Source organism: Palaemon carinicauda, chromosome 8, assembly GCF_036898095.1.
Source record: "Palaemon carinicauda isolate YSFRI2023 chromosome 8, ASM3689809v2, whole genome shotgun sequence".
Taxonomy (NCBI): domain Eukaryota; kingdom Metazoa; phylum Arthropoda; class Malacostraca; order Decapoda; family Palaemonidae; genus Palaemon; species Palaemon carinicauda.
In genome coordinates this window covers 104,197,094-104,220,471 of record NC_090732.1, presented here as the reverse complement: position 1 = coordinate 104,220,471, position 23,378 = coordinate 104,197,094, and the positions used below count along the sequence as shown (strand labels likewise).

The window sequence follows — 23,378 nt, the reverse complement described above, 5'->3', positions numbered from 1 at the left end:
TGGATAAAGTACTTAACTTCGATGGAGTAACTTGAGATTCCGCCATCGATGCGTAGGAAAGGTAAGTAATCCAAAAGTACACCGAGAAAAACACAATCGACCGATTTGGAACTGGTGCTAAAAAGGAGTGATGGGCAAGCGTGGGTAGAGTTAGTAGTATTGGTCTGCGCGGCAGGGGAGGTTAAATCGCACCTCACTATTGAGGGATTTCGAAGAGGAGATGTCTAAATGGTACGAGACCTCTGGTATATTTCGCCCCAGTTTATACCGACACCAATAGGTGAGCGAGCTAGATCAACCTAGCATTCCTATACATTTTTTTCTCTGGTAATATTTAGCAGTTATATTCCTCAGAAATGGTGCTATAGGAGCATTTCACTGGGCGGCACAGGTCTCTCGCCCAGAAATAGATTTTTCCTTCGTCAAAATCCCTTAATTAAATTTACCCTATCTCTTTCTTTTACTGGCATCCCACCTCCAGTAGAGTCTGGGTGTCAGTAATATGAACATCAGGTGAGGTTTATAAAAATAAACAGATTTCTAATAATAAAATTTCTTATTTCTATACTTCTATACACTACGCATCAGTTGCCACTTGAAGGTTGCTTCCTTTACTACGGGCATATATTCATTGAAGGGTAAGAAAATCAGAAAATTTTAAAATTTCTTAAAATTTTAGTTAAATGTGGATTAAATCAAGCTCCTGGAGAGGAAGCAATATGAACATCAGGTGAATATAGAAATGAGAAATTTGATTATTAAATTTTTTTTAATACAGCTCTTTTAAAGATATATGATAACATTGTAAATGAGCAACTCAATATAATATTTGAATGTGTTTGAGATGAAGTGTCTAAGGAGTATGGCTGGTGTATCTCGAGTAGATAGGGTTAGGAACGAAGTAGTGAGGGTGAGAACAGGTGTAAGAAATGAGTTAGCAGCTAGAGTGGATATGAATGTGTTGAAGTGGTTTGGCCATGTTAAGAGAATGGAAAATGGCTGTCTGCTAAAGAAGGTGATGAATGCAAGAGTTGATGGGAGAAGTACAAGAGGAAGGCCAAGGTTTGGGTGGATGGATGGAGTGAAGGAAGCTCTGGGTAATAGGAGAATAGATGTGAGAGGGGCAAGAGAGCATGCTAGAAATAGGAATGAATGGCGAGCGATTGTGATGCAGTTTCGGTAGGCCCTGCTGCTTCCTCCAGTGCCTTGGTTGACTGCGGATGTAGCAGCAGTAGGATATTTAGCGTTATGAAGCTTCATCTGTGTTGGATAACGAGGGAGGGTGGGCACCCTAACAGTGCCAGACGAACTCGGTTGAGTCCCTTGTCAGGCTGGGAGGAACGTAGAGGAGAGGTCCCCTTTTTTGTTTCATTTGTTTGATGTCGGCTACGGGGAAATGCCTTGGTATATGTATGTATGTACTTTATCGTTTTTTTAAATTAGTTTCTCAAAATAGGTAAGGGGTATACGTGAGGAGTTTCTGTTGACATAGGGTAGATGGATAGTAATCTCTGTCTTTAAAGTGATATTTTTTTCTTTCATTTTTTTTTTTTGCAGTTTACAAGTAAATGTCCACCTGTATTTTTCATAATGGTATCTATTTGGTTGGAGATGAAAAACCTTGGGATAAAAAGGAAGGAATGTATAGTAAATTTTTACTATCTATAATGATTGAACTTAAGACCTGAGGAAATGTAAAAGGAATTGCTAATTCTAAGCTTTTGATACTATTTTAAGATAAAAGATTCACAAAATTATATTCAGTATTTTAATGTATCCTCTTTTATTTTGATGTATCGGATAAAGTACTGTATACTATTTGTACACTTCTTATAAGTGAGGTCACAAAATAATAACAAAATTGTTTATGTAAAGTCATTCAAATAAGCTAACTTTGACATAGTTGGCTTGTTACTCCTCTAGGTTTCCCCAACATCTGAGCAGTCCTCATAAAAATTAATTCAGATATAAAAGAGATCACAGTGCATTCAGTACTGTACTTGGAGTTTCACTGCAATAGCTTTTCAAGTACCAATATGCACATGAATTACAAAATTGAAACTTCCAGTACTGTACAGTATTGCATAATAATCAGAAGCCTATACAAAGATTTAGAGTTATACGAGGGACTCAAAAATATAACCATTGCTTAACTTAAGGACTGCTACCTTGATTTTGCAAATGACCACAATAGCAAACCACATCAGTTATATTTAATTTTGAACATATCTCACAAAATACTTACAATAATTTCTTGTTGCAGCTGTTCTCCTGGAGTAACCAAAAGCAAACCTTCAAGATAATCTGGAGCAATCTGATTGAAAACCACTTCATAATAAAGGGCATTGTCTGAGCGCAAAGGGTAATACCACACACTTCGACAAAATATCAAATAAAACACCTGTGGAGAAGACGCAAAATGGTAATACAATTTAATAAAAATTCTGAAGTTAAATTTTACAATAATGGGAATTAAATTTAATGAAAATTTTGAAGAGAAATTTTACTTCATGGGTAGCTAAATATCTGTATCAATTAAGCACAATACTTCCCATTAAACAATGGCTCTGTCCAATTTGAAACAATAAATTTCAATGTGCTATCTATAAAACTGAAACAGGAAAACCTTACCAACTTCAATACAATAAAACCATGTACAAAACATTATGTTATGAGTACTGTACTTTATACCTGGTCATTCCTATGTAATTCTGTCGTAACATCCAATATGTATTCCTCCCGTGCTAATGGCATTGTAAATGTATCACCTTCAACAATACAATACAGACTGTATTCTTCTTGCTCATGTGGTGATCTCACACTAATAAGCTGGCACATTTCCTCTATGATATCCTGAAAAAGTAATACAGACATCTAAATACTAAAAAATTAATTCAGCACACTATATGAAAGGATATAAGATTATTGACTTGCACACAATTGTTTGATGCTCAAGAGTAAAGGATCTTGAACCTCATATTGGACAATAAGCATTTTCTATATGATGAAACCAAATCAAGGTACTGTATTCAACAAACTGTAAAAACAAATTTAGTTTTCAATTGAAGAGGGGGTTTAATCCTGTTAAATGTGATAAATTTTCTCAGGTCTTTACTGAGGATATGAACTTCGAATATTGCTTCTTCTCCAGAAGCCCATTTTGTTCAACCTATACCTGTAAAATCTTAGAATTTTAAACTTCTCTAATTTTCTTTCCTCCAGTAAGTACATAAACTTAGAAAAAAATTGAACATCTAGCAGTATGTGGTAACTAATATACCAGGTAACTAATATACCATTCTCATTGTCTCCTTAGTTTCTAAGTAGCTAGCTACTGGTAAGACCTACTTCAAATTGTTTGCTTATTATTGTCCATTAAGGTGCCTTCCCCAGATTTTCTAAGCAATTATTACATGGAGTGTGCAGGGAAATTGTTTCTGGAAGTTCTTTATCCACATTTCCTTGGTGCATCATTGAGGCAATACTGTGATTTAAATTAAATTGTGAAAAGGAGTTTCCTTCAAGGCATCTCTAATGTTATTTAAATTTTAATGGCTACCGATCAAATTGCCAATACAAGTGCTAAAGGAGACTTTCTGTTAGTTCAGGAAAAAAGCCAGGAAAGGATAGGATAGTTGATTGTAGTGGGGATGAAGATGATAATGACAAGCTTCCATCTTTAGACAATTCGATAGTAATTGAGCTTCGTAAGCTCTTAACATCGCTAGCTTTCTTTGTTAAGAGTCCGGTGAATCCTCTCTTGATACAGTATCTCTGGTCCTACCTACCCTATTGCCAATCCAACATAACTTCCAAAATTTTGAGTAGTTTTCTAAATGTTTCTTTCAGTAAGGGTTCTAAAATTTTGCTACGCATTACAAATTCAAAATCCTCTCAGAGAACTTCAAATTCTTTACTTAATTTAGACCCTTCTGTTGCTAAACTCTTGCATGGCACAATCCCAGTCACTAGATTGCGAGGCACAAGACTATGTTATGTGGGCAGTTTCCAACCTAATTTCCCTCCATTCACTAAAGTAAGCACTCTTAAATTATATCATATTACATACAAGGATAGTGTGGCATATAATATGATTCCCTTACACCTTGTATATTTTTTAATTCTTTATTATAAGAAACATCCAATTTCCACCATCAAGGGATTGAGACCCACACATAATTCTGTGCATAAAAAATGGTTGTGGTTTCACAGTATTTTAAAGGTATTATATTAATTTTTATAGTTATATTTTATGTAATCAATGTTTAATATCTATTTTTTTAATGAAGTTTCCAAATTTTTAACAATTGAAATATTTTTCTTAAAAATCTGACAGTTGCAATTCTTATCCTGTTGGCATTAGCTTCACCTACAAACATATGTGGGCTACAAACTATATCTCTCAAAATAACCTTCAGGGAACACAAAATGATTTTGTCTCTTTTGTCTTACTTCGCAGCCAGAGAATTATTTTACGGCTAAGAGTTTAATTCAATTTTTTCATGCACCTTTTCTGAAAATGGATAAAGCATTTCAGCAGAAATAGATTTGTTTGTCCACTAAGAACCATCCAGTATTACTTGGACAAAATTTCATTTCATAAAAGTAGCATCCCTGTTGTGTTTTGTGGGATTAAGGTCCTTAATCACCCTATGACTAAAAATGCAATATCATTCCTAATTTGAAGTTTGGTCACATTAGCTCACAAAGAATTAAAAATAAATCTAATAATAGACTTGAAAGTGAAGGTACATGATTGGGGTAAGCCATCTACTCCCCTTAAGATTTCTAGAAACCTTTCTTTGAAAAGTTTTAGCAGCAGGTCATTGGCATACCAAGTAGTTCTTGCTTTACGTATCTTAAAGCATCATGGTTTCCTTATGAAATTTGCTGGAGGTTCATAAAAGTAAAATGATTGATAATAATATCTCTTATTTCTATACTTACCTGATATTCATATACTTGCCCACCCTCCTCCTACTGCCTTATGTTGTCAAGAGGATAAAGATTATATTGACAAAGAGAAGGCACGTCATTTACCACTTACTGCTAGATGATCATCCCTTTACTAAGTGCATGTGTTTAATGAAGGGGAGAAAAATGGAGTTTTTATGATAAAACAAAGTTTTATGAATACTTACCTGGCAGTTATATATATATAGCCGAGTCTCCGACTGCGGCAGAATTTGATCGAAAATCACGGCAACCGCCTTGTGGTGGTTGTGTGGTTAGATGGTTAACAACCCTTACAGGGTGGTACTTGGAATCATTCCCATTTTCTGTTCCTCAGATTATCTTTGCCCGACCTGTCTCCTGAGGGGAGGTGGGTGGGCTTTAAAATATATATATAACTGCCAGGTAAGTATTCATAAAACTTTGTTTTATCATAAAAACTCCATTTTTATGAATAGAACTTACCTGGCAGTTATATATATATAGCTGATTCACACATTTGGAGGAGGGAAACAGACAGAAAAACATAGTTGGGGAAACAACAAAAGAGTTGTAGGAGAACAAACACCTTGATTCCTTACCTGCTAAGGTAACTGACTTCAAAGGTAACTGCCTCTAGAGTCGCTTTCCCTTAGGAGTGTTCAGCCAGGAGTAGACCTGCTACGCTGCAAACAACTCAATCGAGTCTGTCAAAGGGGTAGGACCAACAACTTGACTAGACTTCAGAAAACTACCTTCCCATATAAAAAACCTGCAACCTTACTAAAGCTAACCATCTAACCTTGCAGAAATAGATATAAACTATCTATCTGGACTGAGGGAACCGTACCACAGGAATAGGACCTCAGACAACCATAAAAAACACAAGCCCATATACAAGTACATAAACTAAGGTTAAGTGGGGGTAGTAACTCCTTTGCCTAATACAGAAGCCGCAGCTACGTATGGGCCCAAGGTATAACACTTGTCATAGTCCACTCTTACCTCTCTGAGGTAATGAGAAGCGAAGACAGAGTTGCTCCTCCAGAACGTGGCGTCCATGATCTGCTTAACTGACATATTTTTCCGGTATGCCAGCGAAGCAGCAATGGCCCTTACTTCGTGAGCCCGTACTTTTAACAGGGCGAAGTTTTCTTCCTCACAAAAGAGGTGGGCTTCCCTAATAGTTTCCCTCAGGAAAAAGGACAAAGCGTTCTTTGACAGGGGTTTTTGAGGATCATTCACTGAACACCATAAGGAGTTGGAAGCACCCCTCACGCTCTTAGTGTGGGCCAAATAAGCCTTGAGTGCCCTAACCGGTCAGAGGAGGCTTTCCTGTTCCTGACCTACTAGATTCGTGAGGTTAGGGACTTCAAAAGTCCTAGGCCAGGGTTTCGAAGGGTTCTCATTCTTGGCGAGAAAGTCGAACCTCAAGGAACAAACCGCTCCATTTAGGGTGAAGCCAACACGCTTCTCGATTGCCTGGACCTCGCTGATCCTCCTGGCAGTCGCTAGAGACAAAAGGAAGAGGGTTTTCTTAGTCACATCTCACAGAGAAGCTTGCGAGATAGGCTCAAACTTCCTGGAGCACAAAAACTTAAGCACCACATCCAGGTTCCAAGAAGGGGGTCTTAAGTGCACCTGCTTCGTTGTCTCAAAAGACCTAATGAGGTCCTGCAAGTCCTTATTCTGAGATAACTCTAAGCCTCTATGCCTAAAGACGGTTGAGAGCATGCTCCTGTATCCTTTAATGGTAGATACAGCCAGCTTAGCATCCTGCCTGAGGTACAAAAGAAAGTCTGCAATCTGGCTTAGAGAGGTAGAAGACGAGGAAACCTTGTGCCTCCTGCACCAAGCTCTAAAGGTCTCCCACTTTGACTGGTAGACTCTTTGTGAAGAGATCCTCCTTGCCCTGGCAATAGCTTTCGCCGCTTGTGCCGAAAAGCCTCGAGATCTAACGAGCTTCTCGACAGTCTGAAGGCAGTCAGATTGAGAGCGAGGGGGTTTTGGTGAAATCTCTCGAAGTGGGGTTGTCTGAGAAGATCTGGACTTGCCGGGAGTCTTCTTGGAAAGTCCATCAGTAACCCTACCACTTCGGTGAACCATTCCCTCGCAGGCCAGAATGGAGCCATTAGGATCATTCGTCCCGAATCGAGGAGAGCGAACTTCCTGACAACCAGATTGATGATCTTGAACGGGGGAAAGGCATACATGTCCAGCCCCGTCCAATCAATCAAGAAGGCGTCCACTGCAACAGCTTCCTCGTCCGGGACTAGGGAGCAGTAGTTGGGGATCCTCTTGTTTAGACCGGAGGCGAAAAGGTCTATTACTGGTCTGCCCCACAACTTCCAGAGGCTCCGACAGACATGCGGGTTGAGAGTCCACTCTGTAGGAAGGACCTGTCCCCTCCTGCTGAGCATGTCTGCCCTGATGTTTCTCTGCCCTTGAACAAACCTTGTCAACAGCTGGGTCTCGTTCTCGTTCGCCCAGAGGAGAAGCTCTCTCGCAGTTGCGAACAGGGAGAGGGAGTGAGTTCCCCCTTGCTTCCTTATGTACGCGAGAGCTGTGGTGTTGTCGGAATTGATCTCCAGTCTTTCCCGACACCGAGGTTTTGAAGGCCTTGAGCCCTAACAAAATGGCCATCAATTCCTTCCTGTTGATATGCCAACTGACCTGACTCCCTTCCCAAATACCTGAGACCTCTTTGTTCCCTAGTGTTGCTCCCCATCCTGACTCGGACGCGTCTGAGAATAACAATAGGTCGGGGTTCTTCTTGAACAAGGAGATCCCTTTTCCCAACAGAGCTGGGTCCAGCCACCACATTAAAAGATCCTTGATCTCTGTCGGAATGGGAAAAGAAAAAGTGTCCTCCTGGATCTTTCTGTTCCAAACCTTTGCGAGGAAGTGTTGCAGAGGCCTTAGGTGCAGTCTCCCCAAAGGGACAAACTGCTCCAGGGAGGATAGAGTTCCCAGCAGCCTCATCCACTCCTTCGCTGAGCATTCCTGCTTCCTCAAAAAATCTTTGACTTTGTCCAGACACCTGGTCTGCCTCTCCTGGGAGGGAGAAGCCTGAAAAAGAACTGAATTCAGAACTATCCCCAAATAGAGAATAGTCTGATTCGGCTCGGTCTGAGACTTCCCCCAGTTGACGATGAGTCCCAGGTCCTGAGTGATCGTGTAAGTTTTCATTAGGTCCTCCAGACATTTCTCTTTCGACTGTGACCGGATCAGCCAGTCGTCTAGATAGAAGGAGACCCTTATCCCCTCCTGGTGTAACCAGCCTGCCACATTCGCCATTAGTCTGGTGAAAACTTGGGGAGCTGTGCTGAGACCGAAGCAAAGTGCCCTGAACTGGAAGCACTTGCCCTGGAACACAAACCTCAGATATCTCCTCGAAGACGGATGAATGGGGACGTGAAAATAAGCGTCCTGCAGGTCGAGAGAAACCATCCAGTCTCCTGGACGAACTGCAGCCAGCACTGACTGAGTCGTCTCCATGGAGAACTTTGTTTTCTCCACGAAGGCGTTCAGAGAGCTGACATCTAGGACTGGTCTCCATCCACCCGAGTTCTTGGGAACCAGAAACAGGAGATTGTAAAAGCCTGGGGAGGCGAGGTCTTGAACTGGCTCTATTGCTCCCTTGACCAACATCTGGTCGACTAGCTCCAGAAGAGCCTCTCGTTTCCCCGCGTCGGTGTACTGAGCCACTAAGGCCAGGGGAGAGTCTGAGAGAGGTGGTTTCTTTAAAAAGGGGATCTTGTAGCCTTCCTTGACGACTGAGAGGGACCAGGTGTCCGACCCTCTCCTTTTCCAAGACTGCCAAAAACGAGACAGTCTTGCCCCTACTGGTGTCTGGAGGACTTCCATCTCATTTTCTGGACCGGGGCCTAAACGCACCCCTGCTGGTCCTTGGCCCTGACTCTTGTCTTCTCCCCTTAAAATCCGCTCTCGAGGAGATCCTGCCCCGAAAGGGCTGTTGAAACTTCTTCTCCTCCTTCTTCAGAGGAGCAGGAGCAACAGGTAAGGTCTTTCTAGCCGACCGAGACAAAAGGTCCTGAGTAGCCTTCTGAGCCAGAGAAAGGGAGACATCTCTGACCAGATCTTTAGGAAAAAGATGACGTGAAAAAGGGGCGTAAAGTAGCTCCGACTTCTGGGCAGCAGTCACAGATCTAGAGGTGAAGGAGCACAAAAGGGCCCTCTTCTTTAAGACCCCTGCTGAGAAAAGGGAAGCCAATTCATTAGCTCCATCCCTTAGAGCTTTGTCCATGTAGGACATGATACTCGTCAGGTCCTTCGTGTCCTCCAGGAGTTCAGACTTCCTGGCCAGAGTCCCGAGAGACCAGTCCAGGAAGCTGAAAACATCGAAAACCCTGAAAATTCCCTTGACGAGGTGATCAAGCTCCGACATGGACCACATCACCTTGGCAGAGTTTAAAGCATGCCTTCTTGCCGAGTCCACAAGAGCCGAGAAGTCACCTTGGGAGGAGGAAGGCACTCCTAACCCCAAAGGTTCCCCTGTCTTATACCACATGCCGGCCTTGGAAGCGAGCCGAGATGGTGGAAAAGAAAAGGTGGTCTTGACAGCTTGTCTCCGTTCCTTCATCCAATCATCCACTTTAGCGAGAGCTTTCCTGGCCGAAATTGAAAGTTTCATTTTGATGAAGGCCGAAGACTTAGTAGCTTTCTTCCTGATAAATTGAGACTGAGGAGAACGAGGGGCCGAAGGTTGAAATTCCTCCCCATAAAGTTCCAAAAGAGAGCGAGAAAGAACCTTGTAATCGCTAGAAGAGTCGACAGGTTTTTCTTCCTCTTCCGAAATATCTTTGAGGTCCTGCTCAAGGATAACATCCTGAAGAGTTGGGCTGCCAGCAGTCTGGCAGCGAGAGCTGTTTGAATCCTGGCGCCGAGCGCCGCTAACCTCCAGTCGGCGAGAAGCGGTATCGTCACAATGACGAGAAGCGGTATCGTCACGATGACGAGAGGCAGTATCGTCACGATGACGAGAAACGGAAGCGTCCTGAAGATGCAGGCTGCCGTCGCCTTGAAAATGCAGACTGCATTCATCCTGTTTCCTAAGAAACGAGGCAGTAACGTCCAGGCGTTTCGAAAGGGAAACGGAATCGTCACGGCGCCGAGAACAAGAGGCAGTATCGTCCTGCCGCTGGGAGAAGGGGGAAGGAAATTCCTGGCAGCGTGCCGATGAAGAGGGTGTACGTTGTCGTACGGCCGACGAAGTGCGCAGAGGTTTCTTGGGAGAGATACTAAAATCTCTCTTAGAAGAAGATCTCTTAACAGGCAAAGAGACGTCCTTACGTCTGACGGACTGAGAAGGGTGGCTGAAAGCTTTAACTAACGATGAAAGTTGTTCCTGCATAACAACCATGAAAACTTTAGCAACCTCCACTGGCTCTCGCGGTGCCGAAGACGGCAGTTGTCGTAAGGCTTGACTGGGAGCGCTGGCAGAAGAAGCAGGGAGTCTAGCAGGATTAACTGGGCTAAGGACTCTCTGTTTCGCCCTTTTAACAGGAACATCGAAATCGTCTTCCGAAGGATCAGGGTCTCTGCTACTCGAACCGGCAGAGGGAGAGCGAGACTGCACGTCCCGGTTCCACCCTCTCTTCATTGGTCTTGATTCGTAACGCCAATTACGTCTGGGAGAACGATCAGGCGAAGACACAAACGTATCCGACACGCCTTTCCTACGGCGGTCAAGAGCAGCCTGGGAGATCGCAACAGGACTGTCTGAGGCGACGACTGACCGAGGATAAGCACCTCTCACCCCCTTTCGGCTTTTGCCGTACCTTCTCCCTTGGTCCTGGGAGCTTGGTAGAGGTCTAGGCCTAGGGGTATGACAGATTCGATCAGTCGCCACCTCCACTGCACTTTCACAAGCACTAATTTCACCTACACCCTTACTTTTAAAGGCCTCCAACTGTGCTTTAATGGCCTCCAATTCAGCAGCTAATTTAGCATACCCAGGGTCATCCGTAGGCACAGGTCCTGTAGAAGGGGCAGGAGTCACTACATTTGGGGAAGGAATACCTTCCAAAGGGGTTACAAGCAAAGGGTCAATAGATAAATCTAAGCTAGGCTCACTAGCAGACTTTGACTTTGATTTAGCTCTTCTAACTCTATCAATCTCAAGTTTGCGCACATAGCGCTGCATAGCTAACCAATCATCATAACTTAAAACCTCGCATTCCTTGCACTTATTATCTAAAGCACATTCAAACCCCCTGCAACCCATACAGATAGTGTGAGGGTCAACCGAAAGTTTCGGCAACCTCACCTTGCAAATATCATTCGCACAAACACGATAATGAATTTTCTCACTCATGATAATAAAGGAAAAAAGACAAAAAAACAAAAACAACACGATTGCCAAATCCCAACACAGTGTACTTCACCAAAAACGAAGTCCAAAAAGGCGATGAAGGGAAAGCGATCCGAAAAACTCTGAAAGGCGGACCAACGATGTTGTCGATCCGGCCCGCAGAGATAATCTGAGGAACAGAAAATGGGAATGATTCCAAGTACCACCCTGTAAGGGTTGTTAACCATCTAACCACACAACCACCACAAGGCGGTTGCCGCGATTTTCGATTAAATTCTGCCGCAGTCGGAGACTCAGCTAGCCTATATATATATATAACTGCCAGGTAAGTTCTATTCATAAAATGGGAGAATTAAAAAATTTTACGGGTTAAGGTCGATTAGGCAGAGCTTGTGGAAAAGAAAAAACATGAACATCAGCTGAGTAGAGAAATTAGAAATTTTTCTAATAAAAATTCTATTTTTTGTAAATAAAAACTCTGTTAAATACAAAAAGCTTGTTGATTATTTTTTATATGAATGTGGGTTTTTTTATCTTATCTACAGAAGAGCAGACTGCATCATACCTCTACATTTATGAAGACACAAAAAAGTTGTTTGAGAATATTGGTCTTGCAAGGCAACCTTTTCATGCAAATCAACCTTTTCAAGAAAATCAACAAGAGACACTAGATCTGTAAACCACTCCTACAACCATTAGGGAGCCACAGTGCCATCCCATTGTTCAAAGACCCCTTAAACTTGTTTATCACTACCCAAAACATCGAGAATGTGGGTAACAGGTAAAAATCCAGGTTTAACCAGTCTTATAACATGGTATCCATCTTCCAGGCCAAGGAATCAGGACCTGGAGAGCCAACAGACGTCTATCTTCCTGTTGAGGAAGGCCGTAAATTAGTCTACGTTTGACCTTCCCACCAGCTCCCAATCTCTCGACACACTGACAGATAGGGAGACCACTTGCATAGAAGCAGATGCCACTTCCTGCTTAACTGATCACAGAAAACTTCAATTACCCAGGAATGAATAGCAGCTACCTTGCAGCTCCATCCATTACAACAGCCCTTCTGCTATGCAAAACAATGACTCAGATCTGGTGCCCTCTTACTCAGATTGTAGCCGTTTTTTGCTTTGTTCCTCATAAAAACAACAATGAACTTTCCTTATCACCAATGACCTCCTGGAACCCCTACCTCAAACGAAAAATTCTCAAAAAATAGACTGTCGTCCCACTATCCAATCAGTTCCTGTATGGGTTCTAATGGTACATGGCACCTCCCAAATTCAAGATCTTCTCGTAGAGCCTCAAATTCTTTAATTACATTAGAGCCTTTTAATGTAAAACCCTTGCATTTCCACATTTCAAGCTATCGTTTTGACACCTAGAATTTAAGAGGCATCGGACTGAGATGGTAGCCTGGATCTTTATATCCCTTCTCTCACTAAAGTAAGTGCCTCTAAGCAATCATTTATTCCTTATTTGCAGAGATGGAGGTCTTGATATCATACCACCCTTCTTGATGATGTAAGCCCCTTTAACTCTCCTTTTATTATGTGGTTGGCATGACAAATCATAGAATTCCCTTAGGTGAAAATATTTTCATTTTGAATTAATGAATTAGATTTGCTTAAACTATTTGACAGGTTCATGTTTGCTTCACTATGCACGTTGTTCACTTACAAGTTAGGCAACTAGTTGATCACAAGTTTTCTCTTGTGGGGCACATGTAGGGATTAATACCCACTTTTATATACGAGTCTATTAATAAAATACACTTCCAGTACATTACTTGAGTGGTTACAAAAATACTTTTTGTTATGATTTTGTTACCTAAAAAGGGCTTGGTGAATAAAGGGTGAAAAAGTTAACCAAATGCTAAATCGATTAATGAAAAAGAACTTATAACTCTTGGCTTGGGAACCCACGGTCTGGCAATGCCTAATGATAGAGTATGACGGCACCAATGTCCGATACCACCAGGAAAGAATGTGGCTATCCGACTGTCGGGAATAATGTGTTTTAAATGTTTATCGAAAAGCTAGTATTCAGAGGACTATAGTAAATGGATTTTAAGTAAGGCTCATTGGAATAATAATCATCCTACATATCTAACATTTCTATTCAGTGGATTCAGTGTGATATTACATGGTTAAAAAAAATTGTTCCCTGTACTTAAAGTCTTAATGAGACAGAAAAAAAAGTCCAAGTATTATACATTACCTGGACAACAGAAGTGCTCTTTGTGTTGATAACTCTTTCTGTTCCACCAGGAAGACGGTAAATCTGACGTTTTGAGTTCCTTCCAGCAGTTATAGCTGTGATTTCTTCAATGCTAGGAACATTTTTCCTTCCACCATATTTGAAAGTCTTACGAAGATTTTGCAGGCACACCATAGCTGTACCTAATGAGTAAGACATTTTCAATACAGATCATTTTTGCATTTAACATTTCAAGAGGTTTTGAAGACGTAACTTGAGTGATTTGAGAGGTAGATATAATAAAGATATTTTGTGCGTAGGCTACAGTATAAATACCAAGCAAAAGAGTGACAAAGACATCAGTTTATAAGTTAAAACAAAATATGGTACAGTTATACAACACAATAAGATATATTAATTTACCATGGTAAGCTCTTCTCTTGTCATATGCAGCAGTTTCCAGATATTTGAAAAGGTAAGGTTTAAGGCTGTCTGAGCAAACAAAGTAAGCGGCAACAATGCAAAATAGACGCCATCCTCGCTGACATGAGTCTGGTATGGAAGACTTGTTATTTGTTGTTTGCTTCATTATTTGACAGTAAACTTCATCGCGAAGAGCCAGATGCTTATGACAATTCTGTAGAAAGACATTACAAATATGAATGAAAACATGAGAATAGTAAAGAAAATATTAACAGAAATAATAGTTGTATTTATCTACAGACATTACCGTACTTTATCAACTTATAAGAATTAATCAATAACTAACGCGAACTATTTGGAAAGAAAACTGACATCAAAATGATCCTGTGGTTAATAAATGTTACTTACATTAAGAAAATAATATTAATTTTCTACAAAATGAAGTTGTCTTTTACAAGCAATAATGAATACAGGAAATACATAACAATCACTAACCATGAATATTGTATATACGCAGTGTACTTCTGTGTGTTGTGGAGCCATAGGATAGTCACCCATGTAACGCATAACAGCTACAAAACTTTCAACAGCTAGCTGACTCAATTCAGGCTCAAGTGGTAAAAGTGATGCTTGCAGTGGAGACTGGCTGAATTTTACCATTTCAACCTACAAAACATTGAAAGATACATTAGGGTACAGTGCTCCATTCTAAAAATTACGTAATAGAGACATAGAATTACAAATCAATGCTGTATTTGGGAAACAAATTTTAAGCAATTTGAAATTTCTATATCTGACTTCAATGCTGTTAAAAATCGCAATATAAATGATAAAATTTATTTCTGGGCTCCGACCCGTGCTGCCCAGTGAAATGCTCCTTTTACATCATTTCAAAGGTAAAAACTGCTATGAATTTACCAGAGAAAAATTTGTATAGGAATGCTAGGTTGAACCCAGCTCGCTCACCTTAATAAGGTGTCGGTATAATACTGGGGCGCTGAATAAATCACAACCAGAGGCCTCGCACCATTTAGATATCTCCTGTCAATATCCCCGAACAGCAAGGTGCCTTTCAACATCCTACTACTACTAGCAATCCCACGCCAGTGACGTCACTCCTTTTTATAGCACGTTCTTTCAAACACTTATTTTGCCTTGGTGTGTGAATTTTGCTGGTTTTTCCTGGATTTACCTCAAGATGTCGGACTCTACTGTCACTCCATCTAAGTTAAGTACCAGATCTATGAGTTTTGAGATTTTGGAGGGGGCCTTGCCCTTTTTTGCTAATATTATAACAGCTTTATTTTTCACGACCCCGCGTGGGTCTTTCATGGCGCTCGGCTCCCTCCTCTCTCTCTCATTTCGTTCTTAACGCTTTTAAATGAGTCTTCTATACTGATTGTTTCTCGTTATGAACTTTCTGGGTATCCACGGTTCACACACCGTATTAATTTATTATTTTGATGCCCTGTTATTACGATATAAGTGAGCATTAGGTTGGCATGCCTGGTCGCCTTCGGGCATTTCTATTCCATTAATATTATTACTTGGATTATTTACGTTCACCTCATGTTCATATTTTTTCTCTTTGGGGTGCCGTGATTTATTGATATTTAGAAATAAAATTAAAAAATTTATCACTTTTTCTTTCTTCCCAACCAGCTTATGCCTCTAGTAATGCACATGTACAGTAATGTGATATCTAGTGGTAAATAGCATGAAGTGAATCTGTAGTGTGCCAGTATCTTTTTTTTCTTTTTTTTCTTTATTCTCTTGACGCCCTTAGTCAGTACGGAGGTGAGTATAGAAATGAAATTTAATAGAATTCCATTAAATTCTATGAACCTCTCTTGACTCCCACATTCTAATGGTGGTGAGATGCCAGTGCAGGAGAGATATGAGGAATGCTGTAGTTCTAACTAAGTACCAAATATGCCTGATTTTATACTCGCTAGTCTACATAATTGGTAACAGAACTCTCGTAAAATAAGCTTGTAATACATTACTTCAGCTTGTTTAAAATTTTTTTTTAAAATACTGGATTCCTGATTGAAACTTTACTCTAAATTCTCTTGACATAAAACCATAACCAAGTACTTTAAATATGCATCTGACAAAAATGAAACTTATGAACTATTACTATTATCATTATTAATTACTAAGCTACAACCCTAGTTGGAAAAGCAGGATTCTATAAGCCCAGGGCTCCAAGGAAAATAGCCCAGTATGGAAAGAAAAAAAGAAAAAGAAAATATTCTAAGAACAGTAACATTAAACTAAATATCTTCTATATAAACTATAAAAACTTTAACAAAACAAGAGGACGAGAAATACTGTATGACAGAATGGTGTGCCCGAGTGTACCCTCAAGCAAGAGAACTCTAATCCTAGACAGTAGATGACCATGGTACAGAGGCTATGGCACTACCCAAGACTAGAACACAATGGTTTGATTTTGGAGTGTCCTCCTAGAAAAGCTGCTTACCACAGCTAAAGAGGAAAGTGGCCAATGAACAATTATAGTGCAGTACCCCTTGGGTGAAGAAGAATTGTTTGATTAGTAATATTTCATAATCTCTATAAGTTTTGTTAAAAAAAAAAAATTTCTAGTTTTCAATTTACCCATAACTTTCCCATTTAGGGGTCTTTCTTCTCACAATTCAGTACAACGCAATTTCTAAATTACGTAAGCTAAGCGGCTCTATAGAACCTAGAGCCCAGTAATCTTGATAACAAACGAAGATTCTTTAAGGTAACACTTAGTGAATACCGATTAGGTACACCACTGAGCTGCTGCTAAAACTGTTTTAAAGGAAAGATTCCTCCAATAATTTAGAGATGTAACTCCACTTCTAATACCATGAACTTCAACCTTCAAGGATTTCATAAGATTTGAATCCAACTCTTTGTGAGCTTCTATGACCTAGCCTCTAACCAAAAATGACATGCCATTTTTGGTCAGAGGACGAGTAGGGACCCTAATACTGCAAAATAAATTAGGCACACTAACTCTACTATTCCTAGTTTTGTCTAAATAATACTGAGCCGGACATAGAAACATATCTTCTGATGTAATGCTCTCATTCATTTCTAAAGATGAGTTGTGAAAAAATTGTGGCAAACCTTTAGCCTTAAATAATAAACCTTTTAAATACTGTAAAACCACATCTAAATTAAAAAAAAAAACAGACCTGACAGTAAGAGGTCTTCCAATAATAAAAGCCCTAAATACATCTGTTATTCCTAAAGTAGATAGATCTAATCCAAGATGCTTAAACACCGAATTAAGCACTGATTTATATCCCTTAACAGCTGTGATTGAAAGTTTCTTTTATTAAAAAAGAAAGGGTAAAAATTTTACAATGTTATCTGTGCTAGTTCTAGTAACTGATATCTTCCTAGATTTGTAGCAAACAAAATAGAGATTTTATATCCTTTCCTACAAAATACAAAGTATAGGTAGACTGTCTTTTAGAGATTATGATAAACATTCTAGAGGGCAGTGAAAACCCTTTGTTCTTGAGGATACAGTGGACAGCCTCCATAAGGCCTGATGTAGCACACATGGCTTGGGTGAATTACCTTTGAAATTGGTTGTTTGAGCAGATTGGTTTTGCACAGCACCCTTCTGGGCATCTCCAACAAGAGCAACTGATCTGCTAACCATTCCCATTGTGGTTAGAATGGAGCTAATCGAGTCATCCTGCTGTTTATAGAAATCCTCAACTTGTTTATCACCTGCTAAATCATAGCAATTGGTGGAAATGCATAAAGGTCCAGATTTGACCAGTCTTGTAACAGGGCATCTACCCTCCATGCTAGGGGGATCAAGCACAGGTGAACAAAATACCTATATTTTTTCATTCAGTGATGTCACAAACAAATCTACAGTATGTTTAGTTGAGTCCACCATTTCCAAATTTCTAGACATACTGATGGATAATGAGACCACTCACTTGGAAGAATCTGCCTTTTCCTGCTCAATTGATCTAATGGGGATATTTGATTTCCTGCCAGAATAAACTGTGGATGTAGACTTATAAATCAAATTTGTCGAAGTTAACAACAACTCTGCTATCCAGTACAGGGATTGTGATGATGCCCCCCCACCTCCTTCCCATTAGTATTGTATTTATACCAACACTGTAGTATAGACTGAAAATATAACCACAGTCTTTCATACTACCAGTGGCTGAAGAATAATGAATACTGCTAAAAGCTCTTGGTAACTGATATGGAGACATGACTCTTGGGATATCCATTTTTCTGACACAGTAGATGCAAATGCTCTAGTCATTCCCCATTCTTCATGTGAAGCATCTGCAAACAGAGAAAGGTAGGGATCTTCATTTCCAAAGAAATTCCTTGAGACAACTAATTGTGACCTTCCCACAGACTCAGTAGCTGAAGCAGGTTTCCCATCACAAGAATGGTATTTGTGTCTTGATTGTTTTTTCTGTTCCAATGTAGATTGATATGAAATTGGAAAAACCTCACCTTTAAAGGTCCCATCAGAATGACTTACAGTAATCCCTCAGCTATTGCTGGTGTTCCGTTCCAGAATGGACACACCACCCACACAATATCTGGAACACCACAAGTAGATACAGAAATCTGTGACCTGGCGAGTTGAAAGTAACAATCTCCCAAAGTACAACCACAAGTTCCAGTTATGTGGATTACGTACTTTTCAAGTAGGTGGTTTCTGATTGCTAGGTTCCTGATTATGTGGTCCCCAATCATCTGATTCCCAATCATGGTTGTTAATGGCATGGTTCCTGATCACAGCTGACAATTGTATGGTTCCCAATCATAGCTACCTAACGTATGGTTCCCAATCATAGCTACCTAACGTATGGTTCCCAATCATAGCTACCTAACGTATGGTTCCCAATCATAGCTACCTAACGTATGGTTCCCAATCATAGCTACCTAACGTATTGTTCCCAATCATAGCCCATGGTCATGGAGAACAAGTGAGAAGAGACATGTCTTACTGTTAGAAAAAACAATTGGGAATTTTGTGAAGACAAAATACCAGGGGAAAGATCATGAGGAAACATCTCCATCCATGAAAGGAAGATTTCATACCACATACAAGCGATGATGATGATCATAGATTCTTCTTCTACTAGTATCGTTTACTGGGAGAGCTTGAATGAAGCAGATGTCAGAAGTTCCGAGACCTGAAAGTCACAGAAAAACATACACGAACTGTCCAATTCCGTAGTGTTGAATAAGCGAGGTGAATCCCTGAACCTCGTAACAAACCATATTCTCGTTGAAGGAGGTATTTCCGATACGTAATCTGAGGTGAAAACATATAAGGTATCTAAAGCACTAGGGCCATCCTCCCAAGTGCTGTAGCTATATTCCCAGTGCGTACGATTCCTCCCATGCATATGCAGGGAGAGATAGATCTGAGCAAGTCTCGAACACCTTATCACATACCTTTCAGAGCTGGGTACGATCTTTGTATATGCCTCTTCTTCCTTACGTATGCAGCGGGGTTACAGATCATAGGAGACATGTAGCTACATTGATCGCACATCTTGGATGACATCTTCTCGTGAAGAGCAGCACTCAGTTGAGGGCACTACATTTAATGCGAGACCAAGCACAGGTGGAAAAGCTGCTTCCCTCCCTCCCAAAGTGAGAGAGATCATCCAGGAAAGAGAAAAAAGGGCAGATCCCCTATCCTACTAGCAATGCGAGGGCCCTTCTCATTATAATAGATCAAAGGGAGTAGGTATGTGAGCACCTGTAACACTTTCTAATACTTGAACTCGTTGATGGGAAAGTTTTCGGTACGTACCCTACCACCTCGGGCATGAGGTAAAAACGTATTGGAACCAAAGTGGCAGGTACTCAGGTTTTTTCCCAAAGGAATAACTCTCTTGACATATCACTTCTTTCTCCCAAAAGTGAGAGCGAGATCATCCAGAAAGGGGAAAGAAGGGTGGGGCCTTTTATTCTCAATGGAAGTGCATGTACTTGTTCTTGTTAGAAAAATAAACAGGAGGCAAATCTGAGTACCTGCACGACATATGATATGTATATTCAGTACCACAAGGTCTCTCATACGGGAAGGGAAATGATAGAAGTCACACGTATGCAACTCCTATCAATCAGGTCTTTCTAGACGTCTTTCCTGTTGTTCGGTCTCAGTGTGGTAGGATCTTGTAAAGAATATTGTGCCTGTAGGGTTCTTGTCTTTGGAAACCAGTGTGAGGGGATCTAGTGTGTAGGGATCAGGCACGCAATACGTTTTGACATACCAGTGGGGGATCCAGCTATGGGTACATTCTTGGAATGTACTCTTGGGGGTCCCGAGCGATGGGATCTAGTGAAATCTTCAAGTACGTCTAAGGCACGCTGGCAAACATAGAACTTTAAAGTCTCTGGTCTTATTTAAAGGCAAAGGTGAGCTCTCAAAAGAATATTGTGTGCGCTCAGGAAAGCACTCATGGGTACACGCACAAGAAAGTGTTCGTAGTCACACGTACAAAAGAGCGCTCATGGGCACACATACAGAAAGCAGGTGAGAACAGGTAAGGCTTGATCAAACGTCCACACATGGGAGCTCTCATATGCACACGCCCATAAACAGGTGAGGCCGTGTACAAGTCTTCTGCGTTGAGTTAAGGGATACTCTTAGATAAGACCTGTTTCTCCCACATGGATACCAACAGTAGGAGCCACAAGTATGCAACTCCTATCGATTGGTTTTCAGAGTTCTTCCGTCAGCACTATAGTATATCTGTACTATCCAGCAGCTGAAAAATAAAGTGAGAGCACAGTGGTCTGTCGGGGGCTGCCAGCCACCAGTAAGTACTGCCACCCCGTTAAAAGTTTTAACAGCTTTAACCAGTTTTGCTGAAAGCATACTCCTATTAAAGGACAAATGTTTGTATTAGTGTAGGAACAAATAATCATTATCAACCAAAGTAAGAGTACAACAGAAGCTGGCATAGAATTGATTAATTAGAAAATTCCTTTGATAATACTATAGTATAGTTAATCCCTTTAATTGAGACAATATTGTATTAGTCTCTTTTTCCTATAATAGATGCCCAAAATTGTTATAAGAAAGCAGTAAACTATTAAGTCCGTTCAGATACCCAATTGTTATACAATGTGAATCCAATTTTAGAACATCCCCCAACCAAATATCAAGAACGGACCAAACTAATTTCATTCTCCGTACTATGGATTGTTTCTACTGTAAACTATGCAAAATAGTTAAGATTTTACTGACTAACACTCTCCAACCAATGATCCAGTATTCAACTTGATTTTTCCCAGTCAACTTTCATTACATCAAAAGGCAACTCGTACATCATTTTCCTGTTTTTGCTGTTCCTGTGATGAAGTTGGTCAAATAATTGAACCTCTTTCCAGACAACTTCATTAACACCAATCAGACAAGATCTTCCCATATTCAGTCAATGAAAATTTAATGAAATGAATAATCTTCAAAATATAGTTTACCAATTGTTTATCTCTCTCTACACCCAAAATTGGAATGAGAATCCTATTTCTGTTTTTCCTGGATACCCAAATAATGTAGTCAGTATTCTAAGAGGAAAACCTATACTATAACTTCCTTCAGGGATGTAGGTGTCCTGAGGTTAAATAGTTACTGCATACCCCAACCAGTGGACCTTGGACTAAGAAAAAAAAGAAAATAAACTTAATTCTTTTCAGCCTGGCAAAAGCAAGCACTTCTAAGTGCAATACAGAAATTAATAACCATCCAATAAAAGAACATTCATGGATACTGACAACAAAATATTTCAATCTATAGATTTGTCTGTTTATATTTCTTTGCAAGAACACAAATCTTATGATAGTTCATTTTACTGATCATGTCACCTGCATTTGTCCAGTTCACTGCCTAAAAATAACAGATCATATATGCACCAGCACATCAATAATTATCTGTAGCTAAAATAACCTAGATGATATTAGCTTTATGTTCAACTCTTAAAGGCTTTCCTGAAATACTTTGGAAGAATAGCACTAAAAATAAAGGAACGTAGTTTTAAGAGTACACCGATGACCTCAAGTATTAAACCAACATGTAAGTAACCATGAATATTACAGTGCACATTTATAGAATTAAATCTGACAGATATTAGAATACGTAGGCTACAGGAGGCAAATCTGAATAGGAGCACTAAGATAATATAAAAAAAAAAGTTCTTAAACAAAGAATCATCAACTACTCAGTATACCAACAAACTTTTTGCCTGCAAAATAATTATTCTTATGTTTTAGGTCCATTCAATAAAATACAATTAGGAACAAATGTAGCCTGTTGAGAAATCTTTTATAAACAGTTGTATTAAGAAACTATGAGAATCCATGGTTTCTAAAATTACATTGAATAATATACATGGAAATATATTTCAATACTGACATAATCAAAGAGTGACACTGTTATCCTATATAATTATTTCCCAATGGTGAAAATAGTACTCCAGATACTGTTCTCACAATCATAGTATAGTAAGTCTTTTCATATAGAAATCTATTTGCTCAAAGGTGCTATTGCACACCGTGGGCTTACCTGCTCTTTCCATGTCCATTCAGCTTGCTGATCTTTGCTACTTTTCTTCTTTTTAGACTTTGTGCTTGTTTGCAGTGTCCCATCAGACTGGATAATTCCTTGTTCTTTAGACAATCGGAAATGTTGCAGGGCAAACTGTAGGAGAGAGTGCTTTCCATCATGTACAATTGTGCCATGACCATTCACCACCCCATTGACCATGCCATTAACTCCATTGGCCATTCCATTGACTCCAGGGACCATACCATTAATACCTCCATTCATTCCTCCAATACTTGTAACGCCTTCACCTCCGGATGAATGACCAGAATCATCATGATGAGAATGAGACAAAGCAACATGAGCAACTTGTTGCTGTGTGGTGTTAACTGTATTAATGGTGTGAATGGATGACTCAGTCTCTACCATTGCAGTTTCAATATGTTGTTCTGCTTTGTTTTGCTGGAAAAGGAGAAAAACCAATATAATTTCCAAAACCACACATACTGAAATGATAAGTTAAGGGTATACTGTACTATAAGACATATATTAGAAAAAAATCAAGATAAACATGCCATTCCCAATGGTAGGTCAAGGAAATTAATTTTCCCTTTCAAATAATGTTCTGTATCAAACACCAAAAGAGAAGGAATTCTTTCCAATTAGTAATTACTTCATGAGCCCTGTACTTTCAGTATTTCTAAAATTGATTCCTTTTTACATCACAAAAATAACTACAATTAAAGTTTCTAACTATACATGATGAAGACGACATTAAGCAACAAACATTCCAGTTAGGATAAGCCCTTAGATAATAACCTTGCATTCTAGTACAGTTTACAGTAAAGTTCAGTGGCATACAAAAACAATGAATCAATCATCAATTACAGTAATGTACTGCTTAACCAAAATTCCAAGAATTTAAAACCTACAGTAATT

General features: G+C 39.9%; 1 protein-coding gene across 3 annotated transcripts in view; it reads right to left on the bottom strand.

Annotated features, from left to right (window-relative positions):
• Myo10A (Myosin 10A) overlaps nucleotides 1–23,378 on the bottom strand; it is a 418,782-nt gene that overhangs the window by 19,785 nt on the left and 375,619 nt on the right. For all 3 annotated transcript variants that reach the window (XM_068378794.1, XM_068378796.1, XM_068378795.1), the window contains 6 exons: nucleotides 22,461–22,901; nucleotides 14,384–14,554; nucleotides 13,889–14,102; nucleotides 13,487–13,668; nucleotides 2,692–2,853; nucleotides 2,246–2,401 (listed from right to left, as the gene is read on the bottom strand). In XM_068378794.1, the coding sequence (XP_068234895.1) occupies nucleotides 2,246–2,401; nucleotides 2,692–2,853; nucleotides 13,487–13,668; nucleotides 13,889–14,102; nucleotides 14,384–14,554; nucleotides 22,461–22,901 (1,326 nt within the window). The remainder of the gene's footprint in view (nucleotides 1–2,245; nucleotides 2,402–2,691; nucleotides 2,854–13,486; nucleotides 13,669–13,888; nucleotides 14,103–14,383; nucleotides 14,555–22,460; nucleotides 22,902–23,378) is intronic.